This window comes from Natator depressus, chromosome 19 (assembly GCF_965152275.1).
Source record: "Natator depressus isolate rNatDep1 chromosome 19, rNatDep2.hap1, whole genome shotgun sequence".
In the NCBI taxonomy this organism is placed as follows: Eukaryota; Metazoa; Chordata; order Testudines; family Cheloniidae; genus Natator; species Natator depressus.
Window position 1 is genome coordinate 9,231,485 of NC_134252.1, and position 26,945 is coordinate 9,258,429.

General features: G+C 47.5%; 1 protein-coding gene across 1 annotated transcript; it reads left to right on the top strand.

Annotated features, from left to right (window-relative positions):
- Positions 1–1,155: 1,155 nt before the first annotated feature.
- SELENON (selenoprotein N) lies at positions 1,156–25,706 on the top strand. The gene is made up of 12 exons (XM_074934349.1): positions 1,156–1,299; positions 7,877–7,994; positions 8,756–8,886; positions 9,569–9,781; positions 11,299–11,423; positions 12,705–12,842; positions 14,534–14,615; positions 15,222–15,410; positions 16,857–16,962; positions 17,976–18,088; positions 19,453–19,554; positions 21,410–25,706. Exons 1-12 carry the CDS (start codon positions 1,156–1,158, stop codon positions 21,578–21,580), a joined length of 1,632 nt encoding a protein of 543 aa, XP_074790450.1. The 3' UTR covers positions 21,581–25,706.
- Positions 25,707–26,945: the final 1,239 nt, after the last annotated feature.

The window sequence follows — 26,945 nt, forward strand, 5'->3', positions numbered from 1 at the left end:
GAAAGAGTTCTACAACTCCAATCTCTTGTCCCCCTTTTTGCACTTCATTTATTTTGGGCAGGGAATCCAGCTTGCTCAGTGTCACATTCTGGTTCTCATGCATTAGCAGAGAATGCTGTTGTGCGCTAAGTTATTCAAATGCTGTTTAAACTGCTTTCATTGCCATTTTAAAAGCAATATGAAAACAACCCTAGTTGGGATTTGCAAAGTCCCTCCCCTGTTTTGTGTGCCTATGTCTGCTTACAAAACCTAGGGGTCTTGGATTTGTCTTCCTTGGGGTTAATAGTCCTATCCCAGAGCCAGCTCCCTCAGGGTTGCCAGGATTGTCCTGGAGTCTCCAGGTATTAAAGATTAATCTTTACTTAAGGATTGTGTCATGTGATAAAACTTCCAGGAATATCTCCAACCAAAACTGGCAACCCTAGGGGAGAAACAGTCACAGAGGGAAGAAGGAGCAAGGAGACTAGCTGGGGAGGCTGGAGGGAACATGGCTGGTCCCTGGGTGGGGCTATAGAGAAGCTATAGCTGCCCTGGGTTGTGTTATTCTCGGGCTAGTTTGCCTCAAGTACCAAAACCAACGTGATTTTCCAGCGACCTGCTTCCCTTCCCTCCCCCACGTAGCTCTTGCCTTTGGCCTTGTCTCTGTGCACCACAGCCCCCTCTAGCCCCCCAGCCCTGCCCCTGAAGCCCCCCAGACAACTCTACCCCCCCCAGCCCTGCCCCTGAAGCCCTCTAGCCCCCCAGCCCTGCCCCTGAAGCCCCCCAGACACTCTAGCCCCCCCAGCCCTGCCCACTCTAGCCCCCCCAACCCTGCCCCTGAAGCCCCCCAGCCCCCTCTAGCCCCTTCAGCACCCCAGTCCTGCCCCTAAAGCCCCCAGGGTCCTCTCCAGCCCCCCCCCCAGTAACGCCCGGGCAGGTGATCGCGGCAGCGGGGCTCAGGCGCGGGTCTCCCCAGGGAGACTGGTTGGAAACGGCCCTTGGGGAAAAACCCGGCGGCGGGGGGGAACCGCCCCCGAGCCCCCCCGGTCCCGGGCCGGGCGCGGCCCCTTTGGCGCCGCCCCCAGCCCGGCCGGCGCGGCGGGCGGCCCGGCGCTGAGGGCGGCGCAGGGAGCCGGGCGGAGGCGGCGAGCGGCGCGGCCCAGCCGAGCAGCGGGGATGGCCGGGGGGCCGCAGCCGGGAGCCCCGGGAGCCCCCGGAGCCCCCTCGCCGCGGCTGCCCAGGCTGGGGCTGGCGCTGGGCCTGCTGGCCGCCCTGGCCGCGGTGAAATACTATCGGGACGCCGAGGCGGCCCGGCGGCAGGTACCGGAGCGGGGGCGGCTCTGGGGGAGGGTAAATTGGGGGGCGCGGGGGTTAGTGCTGGGGGCTACGGGAGGTTTGGGGGGGCTGGAGAGGACGCTGGGGGTTGTAGGGGCCGGTTGGGGGTGGACAGGACGCGGGGGGCTTCAGGGGAAGGGTTGGGGGGCTGGAGGCTTTGGGGGCTTCAGGGGAAGGGTTGGGGGGCTGGGAGTTGTAGGGGCCGGTTGGGGAGTGGACAGGACGCTGGGGGCTTCAGGGGAAGAGTTGGGGGGCTGGAGGCTTTGGGGGCTGGGGGTTGTAGGGGCCGGTTGGGGGTGGACAGGACGCTGGGGGCTTCGGGGGAAGAGTTGGGGGGCTGGGGGTTAGGGGGGAAGAGGTGGGGGATGCTGAGTGATTGTGCTGGGGGCTTTGGGGAGACTTTGGGTTTTGCTGGGGGGCTCTGATTTGGAGGGGTGTGGGGGGCTGGGGGGTGAAAGGGAGCTCTGGGGAGATGCTGCTGGGGGGCTCTGGCTGCGGGCAGGGGGCCTGCCAACCTGGGCACTCCTAGGATTCTCTCTGCTCCTCCCTTCTTGTCCTTGGTTCCCTGTTGTGTGTCTAAACATGTATTTTTATTCGAATTTAGCAAAGTACCGTGGTCAGATCCCAGCCCCTTTTCCTGAGTGGACCTGGAGAATCTTGTTATTTAGCGTGAAATTTCACTTCTCTCTGAACTGTAATGACCCCCTCGCTCCCCAGCCAGGACAACTCACAATCCAGATCTTCTCAATGCCCCAAATCCCAACCTAGCTTATCCATAGAAGGGGGAAAAAAACTTATAAAATAAAACCGACAAAGGTTCACACGGAGGCACCTACTTCAGCAGCGAACTGGGATTTGTGTTGAGGAGAGAAATTGAAGCACTTGGCTGCGGGTTGTCAATAGTACTGGACAAACATCCTATATATAGTTATTTATGTGTATTGTAGTGCTTAGGAGCCTCAGTGATGCACCAGGACCCCATGTTGCTAGGTGCTGTACAAACACGAAACAAAAGGATAGTGCCTGTCCCAAAAAGCTTACAATCTAAGGTCATGTGTGCAGTGTGGGTGTTACAGTAACATTACTATGGTACCGCAACTTTGGTGCTGTAAACCCATGGCGTAGGCACAAACTACAGGGAGAGAAGGGGTTTTTCCATCACTGTAGTGACTTCACCTTCCCAAGTTATGGTAGTTTGGTCGATGGAAATAGGCTTCTGTCAACTTAGCTGCATCTGCACCAGGCATTAAGTTGACAAAGCTACAGTGCTCAGGGGCATGGATTTTTCATGTCGTCCTAAGTTTTAAGTGCAGACCAGTCTAAGACGCAAAACAAGTGCAGAATTACAAGGAAATGGTGAGACAGTATTGGTCAGCATGACAGGCACTGGTGTTCATCACGCCAGTAGCCTAATCGTGGTCAAGTTTTTGTAGGTTTCATGGCAGAGGCGAGTTTCGAGGAGAGATTTCATAGAATCATAGAATCATAGAATATCAGGGTTGGAAGGGACCCCAGAAGGTCATCTAGTCCAACCCCCTGCTCGAAGCAGGACCAATTCCCAGTTAAATCATCATTTGAAGTATAATGAGTTAGTTTTGCTGTTGTTTACTGGGAACTGCTGCCAAGCATGAGGGTCAGGATTGGAGAAAGCACAAAGATGTTTGTTTGCAAGTTTAACAAAGTGAAGATGTAATGTCCAGTGACAGTTCTGATGGCGGGGTGGACTGAGTGTACGCTGGCAGGCAGGAACATATTCATTATAATCACATCTTGGGCTGTGGGGAGATCAGTTCTCTGTATCTTCGTTTCCCCATCTGTAAAATGGGGATAATTGACTGTGCCTACCTCGCTGGGGTGCGTGGTCAAGGATTGATTTAGAATTTAGATAGTTTGTAAAGCGTGATGTAAGTGGCACTGCAGCCAAAGGTGAGAGATAAGTTCTTAGCATCTTAGACCCTGATCCTACAAGCTGACTCAGGCAGGCAGCCTCTTGTACCCAGCCAGCTAGTAGCATGATGGGCCTTATGGTAGTAAACTCTTTGGGGGAGGGAATATGTCGTGCTCTGTAAAATGCAGAATAAATTATGAACTAAGGCACTGATCCATTGAAGTGATGGGACTGCTTACATGAGTACAGCTAACCATGTATGTTAGTCGAATCAGGACCAAAGCTCATAAATTAGCAACAGGATGTATATGTGTAGATATACGTACATACCTGTATGTATTTCTAGTTTAAAACCTCATAGTTGAAATCAGTTGTTAGTGTGCTTGTCAGACCCTGAGTTCAGGATTCTCCTGCTGCTGCAGCAGCTGAGAACGTTTCAGACTGTATAAGGACACAGTTCCCGTCTTAATTATGGGCATTCATGCTGAAAACCACTGCAAGACAAGCAAAGGCACACGTTTACATTATACTTGACCTTGGTTCCTGTTAGCTCAAAAGATTTTAACTCAACTTTAAAGTGACCTATAAAGAAAAAACGAGCTTTGGGGCCCTCTTAGTGTTTTGTTCTGTATAAAGAAGATCTGAATTTCTTTTAAACTTTTTTTTTTTACACTAGAAATTCAGGTCTTGTCTGCCCTGAGGCTGTATGGTTACTGTAGAACTTGTGAAATGATATTGCAAGAGTGCAAGTTGTGCAACAGAGAAAGAAATAGTGTTTTTTATCCAACTGATTAAAACTTTTTTGTTTTCATAACTATGTAACTCAAATGACTAACATGAACCTTGGAACAAGGTCGTCTTTGTTAAAGATTCTACTCCCCCTGAGTTCTCATTTAAGGTGGGAAAGCCCCAAGTGTACATCTAGGAAGACCTCCAGCAAAGATCAGACTGCAAATTCCTGATATTTCAATGATAAAACAGTAAACTTTTAAAAGTCCTTTTTGGCCTTTATGTATCACAAAAAAGCAAAAATGGTACAAGCCCATTTTATAAAAAACATTATTTGAAGGTGACTGTAAAGGGCAAATATCTCTGTCCTTTACTGCTGCTGTAGGAGATGCATAGAGAGTCTGAGAGGATTTCAGTTGATAAAACTGTTTTCTGACTGTCTTTACACAAGAAATACCAGGTCTTGTCTACTCTGCTCTTGCGAGGGATTCAGTGGATGACAGGCAAACAGGTTGGATTGGGAACCGTAGAAGAAAACGTTGAAATCTGAACAGCTGAGAGAGTTTTTCTGTTCAGATTTTTAAAAACTTTTTATCCATTTCCTTTGTTAGCACCTACCTAATTCAAAGGTCTAACAAACACTTGGGGGAATAAATCTTTGTGAAGACTCCGCTCCCTGCCACTATTACATTTGGGGGCTGAGAAAGCTCCTGCTCTTTGTCCTGTCAGCAAAAACAGTGAAGGCAAAACTTTATTATTCCTGATATTTCCAAGGTTAAAATAAATCTTAGGTGCTTTTTTTGGCTTGCTTTAACATGTGTGCTATAAAAAAGCAAAAAGGCACAAACCCAATTTCTCTTTCCCTTTGTCCTTCTTCACCATCTCTCAGAATTTCAGGACTGATTTGCTCACTTCCATGTTCCGGATCATTATCTCCTATAGGGCAGAAGCACTGGGGTTTCCCTCTCAGCAGGTCCATGTTGAGGAGCTGCTGGAGTGTCCATGCTGGGTATATATAAATCAAGAATTCTGATGGAACAAGGCTGTGTGTGGAACTGATGTACTGTTGGAATATTGCCTGGAAATGTGCTTATCAATCTCATTTACTCGATGAGCACCAAGTTTAACTCATCTTGCAGAGGGGAGTGATTGCTGGAGCTGAGATTTGATGGGTTCGAGTCCTGATGGCACATGTACCGGACACACTTGGCCAGGAGTGAGGGTGTGCGTTTACAGGTCTAGGAATTAGTACTTAATTTTCTAGGAAAAAATCCTGCTGCCGGGAAACGTCCCACTGCTTGTCCCGTGTGAAAGATGTCTGAGATACTGATCGGACATGCAAATTGGCTCTTATCTCTCTCGAGAGTAATTCATTCTGGAGTCTTGCAGCACCAATGAGCATAACATCAAACATCTATATTGAGTTCTCTACATCACAGCTGCTGTCCTTGATGCTGTCTGGGACAGCATTTCATCCATATGCAGGGATATAACTGGTGCCTTTCCTGTTTGACGGGGCACTGGAGGCCAAAGATGGAGGTTTCCCAGGTCTGAGTGTCTGTGCTGTCTGCTCACTGTAATGTTGGAAGCCAGAGCCTAACCCACTGAAAGGCTCATCAGCTGTTGCTCTCTGAATGGAATCTTTTGGGGTTCAGATCAGTGGCATTCTTGACCTGCTAAACGGGGGGAAAAAAGAAAGGACCAGAGACTGGAGAGGGGCCATCAGATAGATGATTGCAGACACCTGGGGAAAAGAGAAGGAAATGACCCTCTGCGACCATCTCTAGAGCTCTGCATGTGCTCAGGATGGTGTGATCTGTGGAGGGAAGCCCCTGTATATGCTGTTTACTTTTCTAAGCTGTTCTGGCTCCTGTGCCTGTGTTCGCTGCTCCCTGCCAGACGGGCTCTTGAGGGGGATGCAGAAGGAAATTGTAAAGCAGTGGAATGGGCCTCATAAAGGCTGTGTGTTTGGATGGGGGGAGTGACCTCAGCTCCTGGGCGATTCCCATTCCAGTAACGCTAGAATAACATCATTGGTAAACGTGTGCATGTACCTCCGTAGGTAGGTGCATGGCATTTAACACACACAGTAAAGCTATGGCCCTGTCCAAAGGAGCTCGGGGTGTCTTAGGGGATTGATCCAGTGCTTGAAATAATTAGCATGCTCGTTCCCTTTCCTTCCATAGCATAGCTGTTGCCCGCCCTCTTTTCCAGGTATTGGGTTCTCACCTTGCTTCAAACGGGCCTTCTTCCCGCCCTTCCGCGGTTCATGTTCCAAGAGCTTCTCTGCTTGCCTTTGTTTTTTCTTCGCCTTCCTTGGCCCAGGAACTGCCCTGTATGGCTCCAAGTGCTTCTCTCATTGTAACTGACAGGAGCTGAGCCTTCCAGCCTGCATTAAATGGTGTTTCAGGCTGGCAGGCAACAGATGGAAACTAAACTGGTTCAGGAGCTTTGGGGATGTTAATGGTGCTGCAGGCATCAGAGGACACACACATCTAAGCAGCAGAATGAGGAATAGTCTCTTGCTCCTATAGGCTTTGCACAGGGGTGGGGGGAGTGTCTCCCCTGCCAGTAAAGCCCTGGATCTGCTGCTGAATGGCAATGAGGAATATGACTTGTCTGACTGCCCCACCACTCCTTTCCTTCACTCTGTCTCATTTCCTTCTCCCTCAGTAGAGCAGCTCTCTCCTTCCATCTGTGTATTGTCTCTTTCCTCGGCTGCGCTTGCTGCAGTGTGGAACTGTCTGTGTCTGTTCCAAGCGAGAACTGCATTTCTGTAGCCCAGGGGTTCTCAAACTGGGGGTCGGGACCCCTCAGGGAGTTGCGAGGTTATTACATGGGGGGTCATGAGCTGTCAGCCTCCACCCCCAAACCCCGCTTTATATCCAGCATTTATAATTATGTTAATTATATAAGAAAGTGCTTTTAATTTATAAGGGGGGTCGCACTCAGAGGCTTGCTATTTGAAAGGGGTCACCAGTACAAAAGTTTGAGTATCACTGCAGCCCCTTCTGTTCGAGGAGCTCCTGTATTTTCAGATTGTAGCAAATGAGGCCATGCAGGCTGCCCCCTGTGAGATCTGAAAGGGTTAGTGTCTGATGAGGGAAACTGAGGCCCAGAGTGGCTGTGATTACCCACTTCCCAAGGTTAAACAGTATTGATGGTGGAGTAGGAATAGACTGTGTGAGTCCTGGATCAGTGGTAGGATCACTAGGCAACACTCCCCACCAGGAGCTGTGAGCTGGAAGCTCTTGCCTAATCACAATTTGCTTATGTGCTCTAGGATGTGAACATGGTTCTAGCTAGAGCGGGTCTCTGTGGCAAGCGATGTCTGTGGATACTGGTCGGAATGTAAATGTTGATTTGGCCGGGTTCACTTCCTTTAAACATGGGAGGGCCCAGTTAGCTCTCTTCCTCCTTGTGAAAAGTGACTCTTTAGAGCAAATCCTCAGGTAATCATTGGTGAAGTTTGAATAGTCTATATTTGACCGTCTTCATTCACGTGACGTTGGCTAGCTACCTAAGTCACCGTGTCAGGATGCTGTAAAAATGCCCTGTGGTGAATGCTCACTAGCAGCACAGAGCCTCCGCGAATATCAGCAGCTGGCAACGTTCTTGCAGGCCCAGAATTACTCGCTGCTGCAGTTGACAGATTCCTTGGACAAAGACTCACTAAGAGAGAAGACAAAACAGAACAAATGATTTGTTGTCAATTATTTGTTGTTTATCCAGATTTAGTTTTAATACATTCATGGAAACTGTTCCTGGACCCCAGTCGCTATTGTTGATAGTGCAGAGTCCTGCTAACGTGCGTTACTCTTTTTATTTGATGGCTTTGTTTGCAGTTGTAAAGGATGTATAATAACTCAAGAGCTGATGGGGCCTAGGTGAACTAGTAAAACAGCTCCAGTTAAGACCTCCCTGCCTCTCTTCTTCCCAAACCAGGAGATGGCCTTGAAGTCTCTGGGGAACGAGGGGCTTTTTCTCTTCTCCTCTCTGGACACTAACAATGATCTGTACATTAGCCCTGAGGAGTTCAAGCCAGTAGCAGAGAAATTAACAGGTAGGTATTTACCTTGCAAGGTCAGTTGTGCAATAAAGGAAAGGAAGGCTGAAGATCTCAGCACTGCATGTGCACAATGGCTAATTATCTTTTTTTGTGCTGGTCTGGGGCTGATTTACACAGCGAGGGGCTGCAAAGCTTTAAGTGTTTTTGGAAAGGCTTAAGTGCCAGACACCACTTTCACAAAGTGCACTTTTTATAAGACTGAATCTCCCATTGTTGGACTAGTAAAGTACGTAAGTTACTTTGTCCAGGGCTTAAACGGCATTTGGAATGGATGAATACAACGGATATAGCTCAGCACTGGCTAGACCAGAACTATTTCATTCATATTTTCCTGTGGCTTCCGAAGTCTCTGTCATACAGTATCAACGTAGCAAATGTTTCTCAGCTATGGCAAAATGCATGAAACCCTGTGATGTCAACATAGCATGCAGGAGGGATTGAACTGCAACTGAAATACCAGGAATACTTTCTCATAATGTAATGAAGCAGCAGCGTGTGTATCTGCCCCCTGCTGGATGCCCCAGGAACCACTGAACCATGTGTCATAAACTTTATACTGCTATCAATTAAGGGGAGACTCTCCTTTAACTCAAGTAGCAGGGACTTGTGCCCTTGAAGCAGGTGGGTCTGAGTTCTGTTGCTAAGGGATGTCACATGCAGCAAAGTGACAACTGCGAGGTTCCACGTACCTGCCCATTAGACTATTATAAATGTATAATCATTTCCCTATGGTGTTAAATAATTGTTCTGTTTAGGTGTTACTCCTGTCCTCGAATTTGAAGAGGAAGAGACACTGGATCCCAGTGGGGAGACGCTATCAATTGTTGCTAAATTCCAGCCCCTTCTCATGGAAACAATGACAAAGAGCAAAGATGGTTTCCTAGGAGTAAGTATCATACATCATGTGTATGAATAGAAAACCCAAATTCCTAGCAAAACCCATGCAATGTAGTAGAGGCTCTAACTACCCCCATAGGAGTGAACATATAGTGCTTATTTTGTCAGTTGTTCCTTCTGTGAGCAGAGATCAGACTGAGCCAGTGTGCATTGGTGCATTTTGGCATTTTTGCTGGTGGCATCATCAGTTTATTCAGCACTTAAACATTTTTTTAAGAATACATGTACGCTTCCAGCTCTTATGAACGTGCAGAAAATCTTCCGTACGTGACCCGGTGCAGTGTTGTCTACAGGAATTTGCAAAACCATTTCAAACAATAGCTTTGAGAATCATAAACTGCCCCCATTTCTCAATGAGATGTTAACTCTGGAGTGTAACGGTGCCCACCTTATATGTGACTATTTCCATGGCATTTGTTGCCATGTTATCTGACTACTTGCATTATCAATTTATTTTACTGCTGGCCATTTTTTGCAGAAACTTCTAGCTAATGTGGGATTTTACATGGTGCTTTGGATTGTGGGTGGAGTTTAAAAGGAGTACCACTTTCTCTAATGCCAGAATCTGACCTCTGTGCAATGGTTCATATCCATCTGCCTCCTATAGAACAAAACTCTTCAAATGTTATTACATCCCATTAGCTGGTTCTGACACGTGTTTCTCTTTGTAGATTTCTCATATTGCTCTGTCTGGCCTACGGAACTGGACAGCCCCAGCAGCCCCTATGAGCATAATGTTTGCCAAGCAGTTCAAAGCCTTTCTTCCCCCAAAGAATAAGATCGAACTCGGCGATCCCTGGTGGATAATCCCAAGTGAATTAAACATCTTCACCGGCTACCTTTCCAACAACCGGTTTTACCCTCCAGTCCCCAAGGGCAAAGAGGTAAGAGCACCACTTAATATGAACCGTGATCTTTCTCGGGTGGGAGGATATTGCTTCTAACAGATGCTTCCATATTGTCCATTTTGCAATTTTCACATCCTAATGAGCAGCAGGTAGCCAATATCATCTTGGGCTATCCTCTCATCAGATCTCACACACTAAGCATGGTCACCTCGGTGCTTGGATGGGAGGGCGCCAGAGAAAATGTACATGCTACAGGGAGTGGTGGGGGTGAATCAGTAAAGCCTTGTTGAGGATGTTCAGCCGCTCTTGGAGGGAACCCTAGTGTAGACAGTTCTCTAGCTTCCGCAGCTGTTTCCAGCGCCATATCAGTTGCATTTATTTCTATACTAGGGTTCCCTGTAGCTGATATTAGTGGAGTTGAATGAGTCTCAGGCCAGGTCTACACTAGAAACTTTTGCTGATATGGTTATGCTGTTAGGGGCGTACGATTTTTATGGCATTTCTTTACCAGTAAAAGGCCTGGTGTAGACACAAATTATATCAGCAAGAGTGCTTTTGTCAGTGTAGCTTATTTTGGTTGGGGACCCAGTATACACAAAGAGGGGGGGCCAGTATAGCCAGCATCACAGAGAAGAAAGCAGCAGCAAATGACAGAGAGGAATGGAGGCGGCTAGTTTCCACATGTGTGCCAATGTTGGCCTGGGTAGGATATAATATATAATGTAGACTGGGCCTTTCCAAAGGTGGAAACGCTCTGTACAAAACTTCCCTAGTGTAGATGAGGCTGTAGTTTGTCACTTCTCTGTAAATCGATGTCCCAGTGCAGTGTTAAGGGAGCCATCTTTCAGAGGAGAGGTAAAAACCAAGAATTTTGTTTGCGGTCTCAGAAGATCCAAGGCATTTATAACAATAGTACGGGGTATCCACAACAGCCAGACCAACTACTAATCAATTTAAATAACAAAAATCCTCATTTAGTCTGACTTGGGTAAGATTCTCCACTCCCCGTCTAAACTAATTGTGTAAAATTAATGTGCTTTGTCAAACGGTGACCTCATGTTCCACCCCACAGCAGTCAGTGAAGTGATTCTTGTATGTGGTCTATAAAATCAGTCTGTAAATGCTCTGCCCTCACGGGTGTTTGGTTAGGCTTTAATTCTGCCATACTGAGTACACTCCAGCGGATGGTGTATGCGATCACTTCAAATTGCAAACTGCATCAAAGTCTTATTGTTCAGTATAATGCACAACATGTAATCCGATCTGCTTGCAGTACTCAGCTGCTGTGCTCTGGAAATATTGGGTATATGGAAGACAATGGTTAGTACGCTTCCAGACAGAGGATAAATGTGCAAGGTGGTGGAAAACTATAAATTATAGAAGGGAGTCCAAAAAAATGGAAGATGGAAATTGTTAGCTAGATCCAAGTCATGTTAGTTGTTTTATCTTCCTGTCCTTGTAGGGGAGTAGTTTTAGAAGTGTAGCTTAACTGAGGTCTACATTAAAGGCCGTTGCTTTCATTTTTTTTGCTACCTCTCCAATTCTTTCCATAGATCGTGATCCACAAACTCTTGAGCATGTTCCATCCTCGTCCGTTTGTAAAAACTCGCTTTGCTCCTCAAGGAGCTGTGGCCTGCATCCAGGCAATCAGTGAGTTCTACTATAGGATAGCGTTCAGGTAAGAACTTCCCAAATGGGACTGGGAGGTGCAGGGTGTTAAAGGTGGGGATTGGTGCTGTTTTAATTAGATCTGCATCTTTTTAAAGACCTAATTTCCCCCCAATTCAAAATAGAATCAAAGCAACTAGTATAATGTGGAGGTTGGGACTTTCACAGTTAGTCTGTTAATTATGTTCAATCTGTTTTGGGGGTGGAAGAAACCTACGAAAGGAGCTGTCAAGCAAAGGGGTCATGACACTGTTCCGGGCTGCCAGGAGACCCTGGGGTTTGATAAGACAGCATGAGATCTGGGGAGTGGGAGGGGGAAAATATGGACACGTCCAGCTGGCAGCAGCCCCATGATTTCCCCGTCCTCCAGGGAACATAAACCAGGAGCAGCATGTGGGCATGTTACTTAACTGTGATTATGCTCCCTAACAACATATGTAACTGACCGAGGGCTGCTAAGCAGCTTGCAGAGGAGAAGGGTGTGTCCTCCAGGAAGTAGCTTTGAATGTGTTACTTCCCTTACGGCTCCATCCATGGATCCAACGCTCCTGTTTTTGTCTGAACTGACTGGGTGAGAGGCGCTATTGCCCTGTAAGTCCCCAGTCCCAGGTCTAAGCAAACGTCATCTATTTGGTGATGCCCAGAATCGAAAGGGGAGGATCTAACTGTTTTAGTCAACAGATGGAGCAGTTCTCTAAAGCCAACAGTCCCTAGAAGAGTAATTCCTCACGCTGCTCTGGTTCATCTTGCAGACAGTTCTTGTCTAGTCTGTTCTGTTCAGGTCCGTGTATGGCCGTTATCATATGGGGAAATCAAAGCACAGGGAAGTTAAATGCCGTTATCACCACAGTATCTGAGTCAATGGCACCGGAACCAGGAGGGCCAGGGGGCCATACCCTTTCCCTTTTTAACATGGTGTAGTTTTGGGGGGCTGGGGGCAGTGTTGCCCCCCTCAAACTGTAAGCCTCGGGCAGGTGTGGAGCAGCAAAACGCAGCTCCTGCTGGCACCTCTCTGCACCTGCCCGAGACTTGCAGCTGGGGGGGGGGCAATGCTGCCCCCCAAACTACGTCCACGTAAAAAAGTGGGGGAGGCATGGCCCCTGTCCCCTGGTTCTGGCACCGGTGGCCCCCCCACTTCTACAAAGGTTCCGGCACCCTTGATCTGACTGCCTCCAGAAGCCCATGAAACAACATGACTAGCATCTGGCATGTATGACCCGTTCTCTCTCCTTCTCCCTGGTTCTTGGTCTTGCTTACGGCACCAAGGCTGATGATGATCTTCCTCTTTCAGGATCCATGCCGAGTTCCAGCTGAATGAACCTCCAGATTTCCCTTTCTGGTTTTCCCCTGGCCAGTTCGCAGGCCACATCGTCCTCTCCAGAGATTCCTCCCACGTTCGAGAGTTCAAGCTCTTTGTCCCTAACAAGAGGTATGACCATCTCTTTTCAGTGTACGCTGAGCAAAAACCTGAGATTAATTGGAAACCAGAACATGAGTGAAGCTCGAGGGGCTCTGCGATCCTGCAGCTGTGCTGTGTGTGTCGCAGATCTAGAGGATGTTCCTTGCACGTACAGTGCCATCTCCTGTCTGATGATCTCAAAATGCATTGGCTGTTTTAACCAAGATTTGCATCTCTGTGAGCCAGGTATCCCTATCATGTATATGGGGAAATCAAAGCACAGGAAAGTTAAATGACTCACCTAAACTCACACAGAAATCTGTGTTTGGGTACGAACTGGAACCCAGGAGTCCTAGGTCATTATCCCATGCTCTGATTACTAGGTAACAGTCTCTCTCCTCCACACAGTACATAAATTACCATGCGGGTAATATTCTATAGTCAGATTTCACTCTTGATCTCTTGGGGCTGGGACCCAAGAGAGCTAGAATCTGTTCCTGGGTCTGTCACAGACTTGAAGTCACTTTGGGTTCTTTTGCCAAGTTGCTTGAACTTCTGGGCCTGTAAAAATAAGGAATTTCTCCAACCTGTGCATGAGTTTTAATGAGTGTTTGTAAAGTGCTCGGAAAACTTTGGACGAAAGTTACTAAATGTATATTCTCCCCTTCATTGCTTGAGCTACTGCAAACCCATATTCCCGAGGAATGTCTGGCTAGCTACCCTTGAAAGAGTTCCAGAGATGGCTTAGTTTGCAATTAGAGGTGAGGCTGCCGTTATGACTATTGCGCATGCAGCAGGGCCGTCAAAAGCCCCAGAAGAATCATGCAACGCCTGTGTTCTATTACACGCCTCCGGGCGGTTTACATTTTGCAATAAGTCCCTTGTAAATAAAAGTGAAACAAGCTCCACTGTTGTCATACCTAAAACTGAGAGAACCCCATATTGCAGGGGCAACACGTTTTTAGTAGAGCCACTGAGAACACTTAGCTTAGCCAAGGATCTGATTTGTTTAACATACTGTAAAATGGTGATCCTTGGAACGTCAGGGAATGGGGAGAAAAACCCTGGTGATCTCCACGTGTGTCTTGGTGCACTGGAGTCTGGCATAGTGTGACTCACTTGCTTTGAGATATTCTTCACTTCATATTTCAAAAGCTAATGTATTGTTTGTATAGATTTACACTCTCATTATTTCTCTCCGGCAAGTGGCTGGAAGCATTTCAGGAGATAAAAGCTGACATTTTTCTCGGCCCACGGTGGCTTGAATCGAAATTGTATACAGAGCATTACCCTGGTGACTTGATACTTGCAGTTCTGGCAGCATGTTCGTTATGGGAGCTCTTTGCTTGCAGAAAAATATGTTCTACAGGAATGGAATTCCCAAATTCTCAGGGTTTGGGAGGAAGAGGGGATACTCCTCTCCCCCAGTATCTAAACACATTAAAGCTCATGCATGACTCTGCCTCTCCTTTCGTCATATTGGGCAGGCACTTGGGCCCTGGTCCTTCAGTGGGATCCAAGAGTGGTGGACCTACGCAGAACCCCACTGACTTCAGCAGAGCTGTGCAGTGTCCCTTGCAGCACCTGGCCTTTAGTCCTGAATCCGGCCTAGGGATGTTGGATGTTTAGGGAGAAATGGCTCAAGTTTAGTTGAGTTATCAAGTGCAAAGCTCTTTCGTCTGCACATGGCTGTTACTGAATGTGCTGGATTCTCCTGCTAGGTCTCTCAACGTTGACATGGAATGGCTGTATGGGGCGAGCGAAAGCAGCAACATGGAAGTGGATATAGGTTACCTACCTCAGGTGTGTAGTAACTTTCTCTCCTTTATGTGTGTGCAGCATCTTAGTTGGGGTTCCTCGTGATCCACCCCATGGCAGCCTGGCAGTGTTACCTCTATCACTGTTGTTTTTCATGTGGCTTCTTGTAAACTTGGATGTGATCCTGGTGTTTCCAGTGTCTATGTGGGGCACTGTGCAGAAATGCCACCCAGTGTTCCTAACTCATTATTTTTATCATGAAACACAATATTTAGTGTTTTTCTTGAAGCCCGAGCTCCTGGAGTCATGTGATTACACAGGAATCTTGGTTTAAAAATTAAAGTTCTCGTATGACCCAGGTGGCTATAGAGGAAGAACTTGGGACATCAAGTGTCAAAATCCAGAGAGCAAATAAAAAAACATAAAATCTATTTGGCTTAAAATTAATTTTTTTTAAATCTGATGAGTGGGGCTGACTCGTGATTTTTGGATGTGAATACAAATTGAACGGACGATCTGTCCTGTTTTCATTAAAATGACTCCGAGACACTCATGTGTGTACATCTTTGTTCTGGCATGGGCCTGCACTGTGGGGGTGGGAGCTACAAATGTAACTTCCTAGGGACTAAACTCTCTGACCTTGTCGTGTAGATGGAATTAGAATCTTCAGGGCCGTCCATCCCTTCCGTGATTCATGACGAAAACGGCAACGTGATGGACAGCCGAGACCCTGCGGGGGAGCCGATTCAGTTTGTGTTTGAAGAGATAAACTGGCAGCGTGAACTAAGTGGGGAAGAGGCAGCCCAGAAACTGGAAGTTGCCATGTACCCATTTAAGAAGGTAGGAAAATAGCCCACTCCATTGCTGCGTCAGCATTTTGTTTGGAGGGGGCACTCCACTGAGATGCTCCAATCATCCTGGAGAACTACCAGAGCTATGGGGCAAGGTCCTCTGCTAGTTTGATTTAGAAATAAGAGGTGACTATAGACATTGTATTAATATTCTGCACCTCGAGCACCTGCCATCCAGGTGCATTGCCATTGGACTTGGATGCATCCAGCCTCGCAACACTTCAGTGAGCTAAGTGTATGATCCCGCTTTACAGTTGGGACCTGGGGGAGGGGAATGATCACAGAGAAGCCCAGGGCCTCGCAGGACACCGGTGGTGGAGGCTGGAATAGAGTCCTGATCTCACATGTTCCAGGCTTGTACTTAGTGTTGGCTCACTCCTCATTATAGTAGCTACTGGTGCTATTTTGAGAGAGGCGAATAATGGTGGTTTTCTTTTTGCACCAGCCGAAAACCGCAGAACTATCTTAGGGACTGAATTTTCCTTATCAGCAGGAAATACACAAAACACTTGTGTCTCAGTGTCTTGCAGGGAAAAGTGAATCTGTAGCACAAGGTGACCAAAATAACTTCATGCTCCAGTGGCAGTTAGAGCGGATCGCTGCTCCCTGCCCCTGATTCCTTGGCTGAGGGGAAACGTAAGAGCAGCCGTGGGAAAAGATGTCCTTTGGAGCAAATGTTTCCAAGATGTTAATAAAGTTCAGTGTGTGTGAATGATTGGAGACATCTTTCTGCAGAGTGTCTCTGTGGCTAGTTATTGATACCTTTTCTAACAAATACTCCTGGACATGTTTGGATGAGTAGAGTACACAGCTGTGTGCCAACACCTGCTCTGGGTGTGTAAATGCGGACAAATAGCCCACGCACTTTGCTGATGCATCCGCAGAGGCATGCTGGAAATCGGTCCCTAGGCGAAATTGTTGAACAGGGTTTATGAGAAGAAAGTACAAGACGGTTAAAAATTCCCTGAAGACTCAGGTATCCTAGGTAACCATGCCTCTAACCTTCCCAGTTCTTGCCTTTCCATCATCGCTTTCATCCGGGGATCTCATAGCACTTTAAAAACAATGAATTGAACCTCATTCCCCACACCTGGCACAGGAGGGAAGAGTTATTTCCTTCTGTACACGTGAGACTCATGGAGAGACCTTCAGCAAGTCAGGGGGAGAGCTGGGAACAGAACCCACGAGTCCTGGCTCCCAATTGCTTGTGATTTGGAACAGCTCCGCTGCAGATTAAAGGGATGGTATAATCCGGTGGGAGGCAGGAGAGCACAGAGGCTTAATGTAAGGCCAGGAGGGGAGCTGAGAGTACCACTGCTGGGGTTTAGTGGCTGTGTCTTTACTTGTACGTGTGCCTGCCACATCACCTCTAAACCCTGCCTCACCCCAGGGGCTGATTTGGGATCAGCTTCTCCAACTGGCTCTCTGCTTGCAGGTTTCGTACCTTCCCTTTACGCAGGCTTTTGACAGAGCGAAAGCTGAAAACAAACTGGTGCACTCCATCCTGCTGTGGGGTGCCTTGGACGACCAGTCCTGCTGAGGTGAGCTGCTGCCGACCTGTAGAGGTGTGTTCGGGGGACTCTGCAAGAGCAGCCAAGCCACCTTCTCCTGCCAACTGGGCAGGAAGGGCAAAGAGATGCTTCATCCAGGCTTCCGCGAGGCCACTGGGATCAGTGGGGGAACCAGCTGCAGGTGTCTCCTGTTACACTGCATTGGTAGCAAAGCCCCTGGGTTTGAACTAGAATCGCTGCCCTGAATTCTGGGAAAGGGCCGATCAGAACCCTGCAGCTGCAACCTATAATGGGCCCATACCCAAATTCAGATGTTTCATCTTGGGGAAAGATTGGAGCTAGGTCTCAATATGGTGGCTTAAGCCCATCTTTACTTCTCATAGATTTATACTGGGGTAGCCCACAGTGCTACAGCATGTTTCCCTCTTCTCCCTGTGACACCTCTCTGCCCCGGCCCCTGCCCCTCATCAGTCTAATCAGGCAGCTGCAGCCTCCGGCGAATACAACACGATTCTTCCCCTGCCTGGCACCTTGTATCATCTCGCATCTGTGCACAGTGGGTGGAAAATGCTGCTAAATCCAGGTTCTCCTTGTCTGGCACCCACTCTGCACAGGTGTAAATGGCAGCCCAAGCTGCAAGGCCAAGGAGAATCGAGCCTTGTACCTCCCAGAATGCAATGAGCCATTCTGATCCAAATAGCCTACTCCGCCTGCCTGGGACCGCTAGTTTCTGCAGGCTGCGTCTGGGTTAAAGGGGAAGATGGCTGCAAATGGTTAATTTACTCTTGGAGCACCCATTGTGTAGGGGCTCACTTGCAGTGCACACTTAAAACAGTAAATTACATAACACAGCCTGTGATGGGTGTAACTAAACCCTCCTCTCCTTGCTCAGGCAGAAATAAAACTCTTTGTACCCGGTCAGGGGTGTCCCATTCAAGCTGCCATGGTAGCCCTCAATTGGCAAAGCATTAGCACCCCAAGTTACCCCTGCAACAGTGTGTGTCAGGCAACTTGGCAAACCAGTCTCTCTCTCTCTGTGCCAGGTTCGGGGCGAACTCTCCGGGAGACCGTCCTGGAAAGTTCGCCCATCCTTGCTCTGTTGAACGAGAGCTTCATCAGTAGTTGGTCACTGGTGAAGGAGCTAGAAGAGCTACAGGTAAGCATCATTGTAGCATCTGGCTTCCATGCGTGTAGTGCTGGTAAAAGGTACCAGCTTGACAGTCCCGGGGACTGAAGAATTTACAGAACAAACGATAGTCCGGTGGCCAACGTTCTAGGGATGTCTGGGTTCAATTCCCTGCTCCGCCGCAGGCTCCCGCAAGTCGCTTGGCCTCTGTGCCTCAGCATCAGTAAAATGGGACGAATACCCCTCCCTGTCCCGGAGGGGTGTCCTAAAGATTGAAGGTCTCCCATGTCCTTAGACAGTACTGCGTGGGCAGTCCTGTGCCTCTCTCCTGACCTGAAGTGACCGCTCCCCCCGGCCACGGGAGGGTCTTGCACTGTTGCAGGTAGCTCTGCCGATAAATGCCAACAGTGTCACATAAGGATTTATGCAATAGCCAAGAATGGCTGGATAAATAGCTGACGGGTGACTGGATGGTCTGCAGAGCCTTTCATCGCTATCAGTCCAGGTTAGGAGAGGCAATTGCATTGGAAGTTTGAGTCTCTGTCCACTTCCCAGGAGGACAAGTGGTTGTGCAATGTGGACGCTAATTAGCTCCTGTGTTGGCTGCCCTGGATTGGCCTGGCTGGAGGCTGACCTCCTCCTGGGGGTCCCTTCAGGTTGACCGGGGTGCTCTGGCAGGGGGAAGCTTGTGCCGAGTCTCAAGCTGTGCGTGTTCTGCATGTATAGGGCGGGTGTCTGTCTCCAGGCGTCTCAGTCAGACTCCTTTCACTAGAATAAAAGCAATGCACAGATGGAGGTAAGCTAAGGAAAGAGCGCGGGAGTCTCCCTTTAAACAATTGCTGTGCCAGTGCTAATCACTAACCAGGGAGCTTCATCTGTAGCTGGCCCTGCCCTGTGTAATTACTGTGTCCATCTCTCCGGGCACCCCCCACCACGGGGGGTTGTGAAGTGTGCTCCAAGCTAAGTGCTCCGGCTTCTGTTGGCTTGTAGCAGACCCTTAGTAGATCATTAAGGGTGCCTGTTTCCTAGCTCGTTAACGTCCGTCTCAGCTTATGCTAGGAGTCCAGATGTCGGTCAGTCACAGTGATCCAGACTCTGAGTATCCAGACCTCTGGCGAGCGGGCAATGGCAGGGGTGATATTGACTATACGGTGACAAGGTACATTCTAGGGGGGTGTCCTGACTGAAAGAAGCAGTCAGGCAAATAAAACAGGATCCCTTTTTTTTAATGTTACCATATTGAAGAGCTGTTCGGTCTTGCCTTTGCTGCCCCCACCCTGTGCTCCTTCTGGTGTTCCCACGTGCATATTGCATTTATTTTTTCTCCAGTCCATTAGCCGTGATACAAACTCTCACTCTTCTGGGGTCCTTTTTTTTTTTTTTTTTTTTTACAGACTAAGAGGCAGAATGAATTCTACAGCAGATTGGCTGACCTGCATCTAGAGAAATATAACTTCCCCGTGGAGATGATGATCTGCCTTCCCAACGGAACCGTGGTACATTGGTCACGTCGGGTGGGCCAGGTTTTGGCCTTTCCGTCTGTACCCCACTCTGTCTTCTCTTCCTCCCCCTTTATTAAGAGGGCCTCTCTCAGGGAAAGGCTTGAAAACCACCTGGCATATGTTAGGCACTAAAATCTACATGCTACCTGCACTTATTGGGGTGACTGTAAGGGCTGTGGGGTAAAATAAGCCTCTGCTGACATGAGCCATCAGAGCCGCTTGTAATTACGAAATGACCGAGATGTTTCGCTAACGGCTGAGCTTTCGCGAAGCGCTTCTTATTGTCCGTGAACTTAGCAAACGTTCACTGATCCTCACCTAGCCCGAGAACTACACTTGCCAGCTACCTGCGATGCACCCAGCATGCTCTTGGTAGAGCCGAATGAGAAATGGTAAATAGGACCATTTTATAGATGGGGAAACTGAGGCACATAGTTTTGTTCTCTGTCACAAGGAGCTGATCTCTGAGCCAGCCTCAGGGCTCTTGAGTTCCTAGCTCCCAGCCCTGTCTCCACCCCTCCCTCTCTAACTGCTCTTGTCTGCTAACTTCTAAAATACCTGCGATTGCAGCCTTGGCTGAGCTCCCGTTGGTGGATGCTCACTGGGCTCCTGTGCTGGACCCAAGCCTCTGGATCTCGTGGATTGCCATGAGGCTGGGACTCTGCAATCTAGACATTATCTCTGGGCCTCTAGCGCACTCTCAGGGTGCGGATTCTCTATCTGGAACTCTGCCTGAGATATGGGGCACTGCAGCCCACCTGCCTAGGCCCTGAAACTAACGCCGCTCTCCCAAGCCTCCCCAGTGGCTGTTGCATGCTCCTCCAGCGTCCCACCAAAGTTGGTGACCCATTGGGTTTCTCTTTCACCATTTGGGGCTTTGAGACAGTTAAGGCAAGTAACACACCATTTGCAAAGGAGTCTAAATGAATCACACTCCACCAACATAAAAAATATATACAGATCTATGGAGAAATAACTAAAACGGCATGCAGATCCCTGTCTCTGTTTCCTCACCCCTCCGAAGACTCCTTGGGTCGTAATTCCCATCTTTGAGAGTGCACTAGATTCTTCTGCTCCACTTTCTTCTCCTGCCTTGTCTTGTTTTCTGGCCCTGGTCTGTGAGAACGCCCCTCTTTTAACAGCGGATTCCAACAGCTTTGTCCTTTCCTGTCCCTCCTGTGGGTTTGTCACAGCGGATCAGAATCATTACAAGTCAATAGGCTTTGGGTCTATTGTGTCTCCTTTGGACTTAAACAGCAGCTCTTAACACTTGTATTGGTTTGGCTAAATATAGGCAATTGAGATGTCCACACCCACTGTCTGCAGTAGCCCTCCAGGACTAAGTTAACCCTTTGAAGCCAGGTAGCAGAAACATGGTAGCAACCATATAAAGGTGCATATAATAATAATAATAATGTCTCCCATGCCTCTCATGTCTACTCCCTGAAGTTAACTAGTATCTAGGTTTTTTTTCCTGGCTCTGCCATAGGATTCCTGTGTGTTCTTGCCCAAATTACCTAAGGCTTGATATTTTCAGAAGTACCGAGCAGCCCCAGCACCCACTGTGGTTGATGGGAGCTGCAGGTACTTAGCGCTCTTGAAAACGAGGCCATCAATCTCTTGGTCCCTCCATTCCCCATCTGTAAAATGGGAGCCATCCTTGCCTTCCCTCCCGTAGGGGTTTGGAGGCTTCATTCATTGACAAAGAACTTGGAGAACCTGGGATTTAAGGTGAAGGGCAAACTACCTAGTAGTTGGCTATAGGCTAATCCACTGGATGATGCAGTGTCCTTGTACCTGTGCTTATTCAACTCTGTCCTGCTAATACACACTTCCTTTCCTTTCCCAGATTCATCATATCAATGCCAACTATTTCCTGGATATTACTTCTATGAAGCCTGAAGAAGTCGAGAGCAGCATCTTTAGCTTCTCAACCAATTTTGAAGATCCTTCCACTGCAACCTACCTCCAGTTCCTGAAGGAAGGACTGCAAAGAGCCAAACGGTTCTTGCAGACCTAAAAAAAAGGCAAGTGAACACCCAGCAAAGATGGCCAAAGATTTTAGAGTTCTTCTATTTTGATTAAGGCAATTGTTCCTGATCTACAGAATGGACGAGATACTGATACTAAAATGTAAAATATTCTAGGACTGGAGTCTTGATCTGAATAGTTGGGCTGTAGATTCTAGAATACATCTTTTTTTTAATACTTAAAAGGATAAGTTAAGTGAAATTAGAGTTTAGGAAACTTCTACAGGAGCTGAAATACTATAATTTATATACTTAATACATTGTTTGTGCATATGTCGCAAAGTCTGATCTGTTTCAGAGTAACAGCCGTGTTAGTCTGTATTCGCAAAAAGAAAAGGAGTACTTGTGGCACCTTAGAGACTAACCAATTTATTTGAGCATAAGCTTTCGTGAGCTACAGCTCACTTCATCGGATGCATACTGTGGAAAGTGTAGAAGATCTTTTTATACACACAAAGCATGAAAAAATACCTCCTCCCACCCCACAGTCTGATCTGTTACCAGTCCTCATATTTTCCATCTTTAGTTAAAAGATTGTGTATAGTAAAACTCCTGTTATAGCTACGTTGACTGAAAATCAGAAATGCTTGTTATCTAGGGCCTACTTTCAACTCTCATCACTCTTGCTGCACAGCACCATGCAATAGTCCCAATGAAATTAAGTGCTTTTGTTAAGTGCTACTGCAAGTGAATAAGCATTGCAGAATCGGGTCTCCAGTGTAGAATGCTTTCTACAAGCATTTTGCAAACTACACCAATTCTCTTTGCTTCTTTGTGCAATTCAGAGTGTTGACTCTGATCTGTAAACTGTTACGTATTTAGGTCCTGAGTAATTGAGATGGCCTCTTTGAGTTGCTGCAGCGGCCAGTCAGCTAGGACACCTTTGCTGACACTGTCTAGATCTGAAGGTAGGATGTTCTAATTGGAGAGCCTTCAACTCTAGAAATAATCCACTCCCAGATCTGCTAGAGCCCAAGTCAGTTGTGCTTCATGGCATGGTGTAAGACCCCATTTTATTTATTCAAGCTTTTGCCTTCGAAGAGGGATTATCAAATTGATATGGTGCAATTGGCAGTGAGGAATTAGTCAACAAATGTCTTCAGTGTTGTTCAGTGCCTTGAGAGTTCTTATTCTACGAGATGTCCTGAATGTGACTCCAAAATGCCAGGGTCCTCCAGAAGTTCTCCCATTTCCTGTACAACATGCTAGTGTCCATATTTTTTTTTTTTGCACGTTTCATGTGTCCAATTTGCATTATGTAAATAAATCCAGTCCTCCTCCAGAAGCAAAATGCAAAAGTTTCTTTTGAAATGGAAGGTTCATATTGTTTCTTGCACATTACCTCCTGTAAAATTTAAAAGTGGGGTTTTTTTGTTTTTTGTTTCTACTAGCTGCTTTGAAAACTGCGACCTGAGAATTTTCAAAGAATGAAGGAGAACTTGCCCAGACAAAATGCTTTTCATCCTTCATCTCTAACCATCCTGAGCAGCAGCATTTACTTTATATAAGTACTTGGCCACAAGACAAACGTGGCTTGAGAGTGGGGGTTAAATTTAGTTAAGATCAAAGAGACAAATTTTAAATCACAAAATTCTTCTATTATCAATGATACAATAACTATTGGATTTTACATAAGAACATAAGAGTGGCTATACTGGGTCAGATCAATGGTCCATCTAGCCCACTATCTTATCTTCCAACAGTGTCCAATGCCAGATGCTTCAAAGGGAATGAAAAAAACAGGGCAATTATCAAGTGATCCATCCCCTGTTGTTCAATCCGGCATCTGGTAGTCAGAGGCTTAGGGACACCCAAAGCATGGGGTTGCATCCTTGACCATCTTAGCTAAAAGCCACTGATGGACCTGTCCTCCATGAACTTCTCTAATTCTTTTTTGAACCCTGTTATAGTCTTGGCTTTCACAACATCCTCTGGCAACGAGTTCCACAGGTTGACGGTACATTATGTGAAAAAGTACTTCTTTCTGTTTGATTTAAACCTGCTGCCTATTAATTTCATTGGGCGACCCCTAGTTCCTATGTAAAGGAGTAAATAACACTTCCTCATTCACTTTCTCCACACCAGTCATGATCTTATAGACCTCGATCATATCCCCACCTTAGTTGTCTCTTCCAAGCTGAACAGTCCGTCTTTTTAATCTCTCCTCATGTGAAAGCTGTTCCAGTCCCTTCATCATGTTTATTGCCCTTTTCTGTATCTTTGCAATTTCTAAGATATGTTCTGAGATGGAGTGACTAGAACTGCATGCAGCATTCCAGGTGTGGGCTTTCCATGGATTTATATAGTGGCATTATGATATTTATTGTCGTCTTATCGATTCCTTTCCTAATGGTTCCTAACATTCTGTTAGCTTTTTTGACTACCACTTCACATTAAGCAGAGGACTAGCCTTGACGACTCCAAGATCTCTTTCTTGAGTGGTAACAGGTAATTTAGACTCCATCATTTTGTATGCATAGTTAGGATTATGTTTTCCAACATGCATTTATCAACATTGAATTTCACCTGCCATTTTATTGCCCAATCACCCAGTTTTGTGAGATCCTTTTGTAGCTCTTCACAGTCTGCTTTGGACTTAACTATCTTGAGTAATTTTCTATCATCTGCAAACATTGCCATCTCACTGTGCACCCCTTTTTCCAGATCACTTATGAAAATGTTGAACAGCACAGGTTCCTGGGGGACCCCACTATTTACCTCTGTCCATTCTGAATACTGACCTTTTATTCCTATCCTTTGTTTCCTGTCTTTTATCCAGTTACTCATTCATGAGAGGACCTTCCCTCTTAACCTAGGACCACTTAGTTTGCTTAAGAGCCTTTGGTGAAGGACCTTGTCAAAGGCTTTCTGAAAGTCCAAGTACACTATATCCACTGGATCACCCTTGTCCAAGTGTTTGTTGACCCTCCTCAAAGAATTCTAATAGATTAGTGAGGCATGATTTTCCTTTACAAAAGCCGCATTGATACTTCCCCAACAAATTGTATTCATCTATGTGTCTGATCATTTTTAAAAAGGATTGTTGCTTTTCAGTAGCCATAAACCGTTACTTTTGTGGCAGCACGTTTTAATGCACGTTCCTGTAGGTAGGTGAGACAGCATCCGTGGTAGACAATCAAAAGCAGCCAATTGCTACAGACAAATAGCAGAGCTGTTGTCACCTTTTCTGCTCTCTGAAGCACATTTGAGTCCAAAACGCACTCGAGGGACCAAATGAAAAGGAGAACACCCCCCAACGCTCTGTACTGTTTGGGTATCTTGTTTTTTTTTCCTTCATGGGTGTGTAACCCATGACAAAAAGCTCACCCCAACCCACTTGTTGTAGTGACATTCACCCATGGGATGTGTTCAGTGGTGAGCTGGCGGTGGTTCGCACCGGTTCGCGCGAACCGGTTGTTAAATTTTGAAGCCGGTTTAGAACTGGCTGTTAAAGGGGTGGGCAAACTGTGGCCCGCGGGACTGTCCTTTCTGTCCCGCCTGAGCTCTCGGCTGGGGAAGCTACTACAACACCCCTTGAGAATTTTTACTTACCCAGCGGCACTCCGGGCCTTCGGCAGCACTTCGGCTGCAGGTCTTTCACTCGCTCCGGGCCTTCGGCAGCAGGTCCTTCAGTGCCGCCAAAGACCTGGAGCGACTGAAGGAACCGGTTCTTCACTTCTGGCAACTCATCACTTGATGTTTCCCAGTATTAGCTTTCTAACTGTGTTGTGTTTTGGCTCCGGCTGGCATCTCTGAAACATTAGAAATACATTACAGCCTCAGGTTTGGCTGCATGTTTGATGGGATTGTGACAGTTCAGTGTCTGTAAACGGTATTGTCTGAACAAAAAGAACCTTGATCACTCATGCAAGTAGCCTTAGCCACACCGCAAACACGCAGTATCCCCAATGTTAAAGGGACTCCATTGGCTCTGGCTGCGATTTGGGGATCGGGGGGTGGAATCCTGGCCTTAGCTTAGACCAGGGGTGGGCAAACTTTTTGGCCGGAGGGCCACATCGGGGAATAGAAATTGTATGGCGGGCCGTGAATGCTCACAAAATTGGGTTTGGGGTGCGGGTTCCACCTGGGGGTGCAGGCTCTGGGCTGGGGCCACAAAAGAGGAGTTCAGGGTGCGGGAGGGGGCTCTGGGCTGGGTCGGGAGAGTGGGGTGCGGAGGGGGTGAGGGCTTTGGGATGGGGCTGAGGATGAGGGGTTTGAGGTGCAGGAGAGGGCTCTGGGATGGGGCTGAAGATGAGGGGTTTGGGGTGCAGGAGAGGGCTCCGGGCTGGGATCGAGGGGTTGGGGCGCAGGGGGAGGCTCCAGGCAGTGCTTACCTCAAGCGACTCACAAAAGCAGCGGCATGTCCCTTCTCTGGCTCCTACCTAGAGGCACAGCCAGGTGGCTCTACATGCTGCCCCGTCCACAGGCACCACCCGTGCAGCTCTTCTGGGGGCAGCGCTTGGGGTGGGGGCAGCATGCAGAGCGGAGCCTCCTGGCTGCCTATATGCGTAGGAGCCGGAGGGGGGACATGCCGCTGCTTCTGGGAGCCGCGTGGAGCTGCCCCAGACCCTGCTCCCTAGCAGGAGCTTGAGGGCCAGATTAAAATGGCTAGCAGGCCAGATGTGGCCTGCGGGCTGTAGTTTGCCCACCCCTGACTTAGACCCAACCTTTAGGTTTTATAAAACTTAATATAATTAGAAGCACTTTCATTGCTTTAAAAAAAAAAAAAAAGTCTCAGGGGGTTTTAACCTTTCAACCACCCCTTGTATAAATATCCTCAGCTTGGGGAAAGAGATCAAATGATCTGCCCTCTGTCCAGCTTTGCAGTAGCAGAACCAAAAATGCAGGGCCCCACGTGAACAGCTAGAGACTGTTTTCAGTTTTTTGCGCCATGAAAAAAGTGGGATTAAAATATAAAATCTCCAGGGCCTCCCTGTCTGCATCCAGGAGTCATCAATGGCTCTGACCTTAAATCAGTGAGAAGTGCTTTATATCTGTACTCAGAATCGCTTAAATTTTGCTGGCGGTGCTGTTAGTGCAAATGACCCCAATTGGAGGCAAGAAAAGCATCACCGGGCGCTAAAGGTAGCGATGACGTGATTGCATCATACTACTGTGGTAAGACAATCGGTGCAAGTATTTCTCTCACTGTTGTGCTACGGTGCATCCGTCACCACAGCAGGATAACCAGGAAGCAGTGCTGGGAACTCTGGGGTACATTCACCGAGGACAAAGTGCCTCAGTTGGCACAGCATCAATGTGGACCCAGGGCAAAACCTTCCACTGCTACAACACTGAATGTGTCTACGGGTCGTGGAAATTAGAACAGTTGGGTTGACGTTGATCGATAGGGTA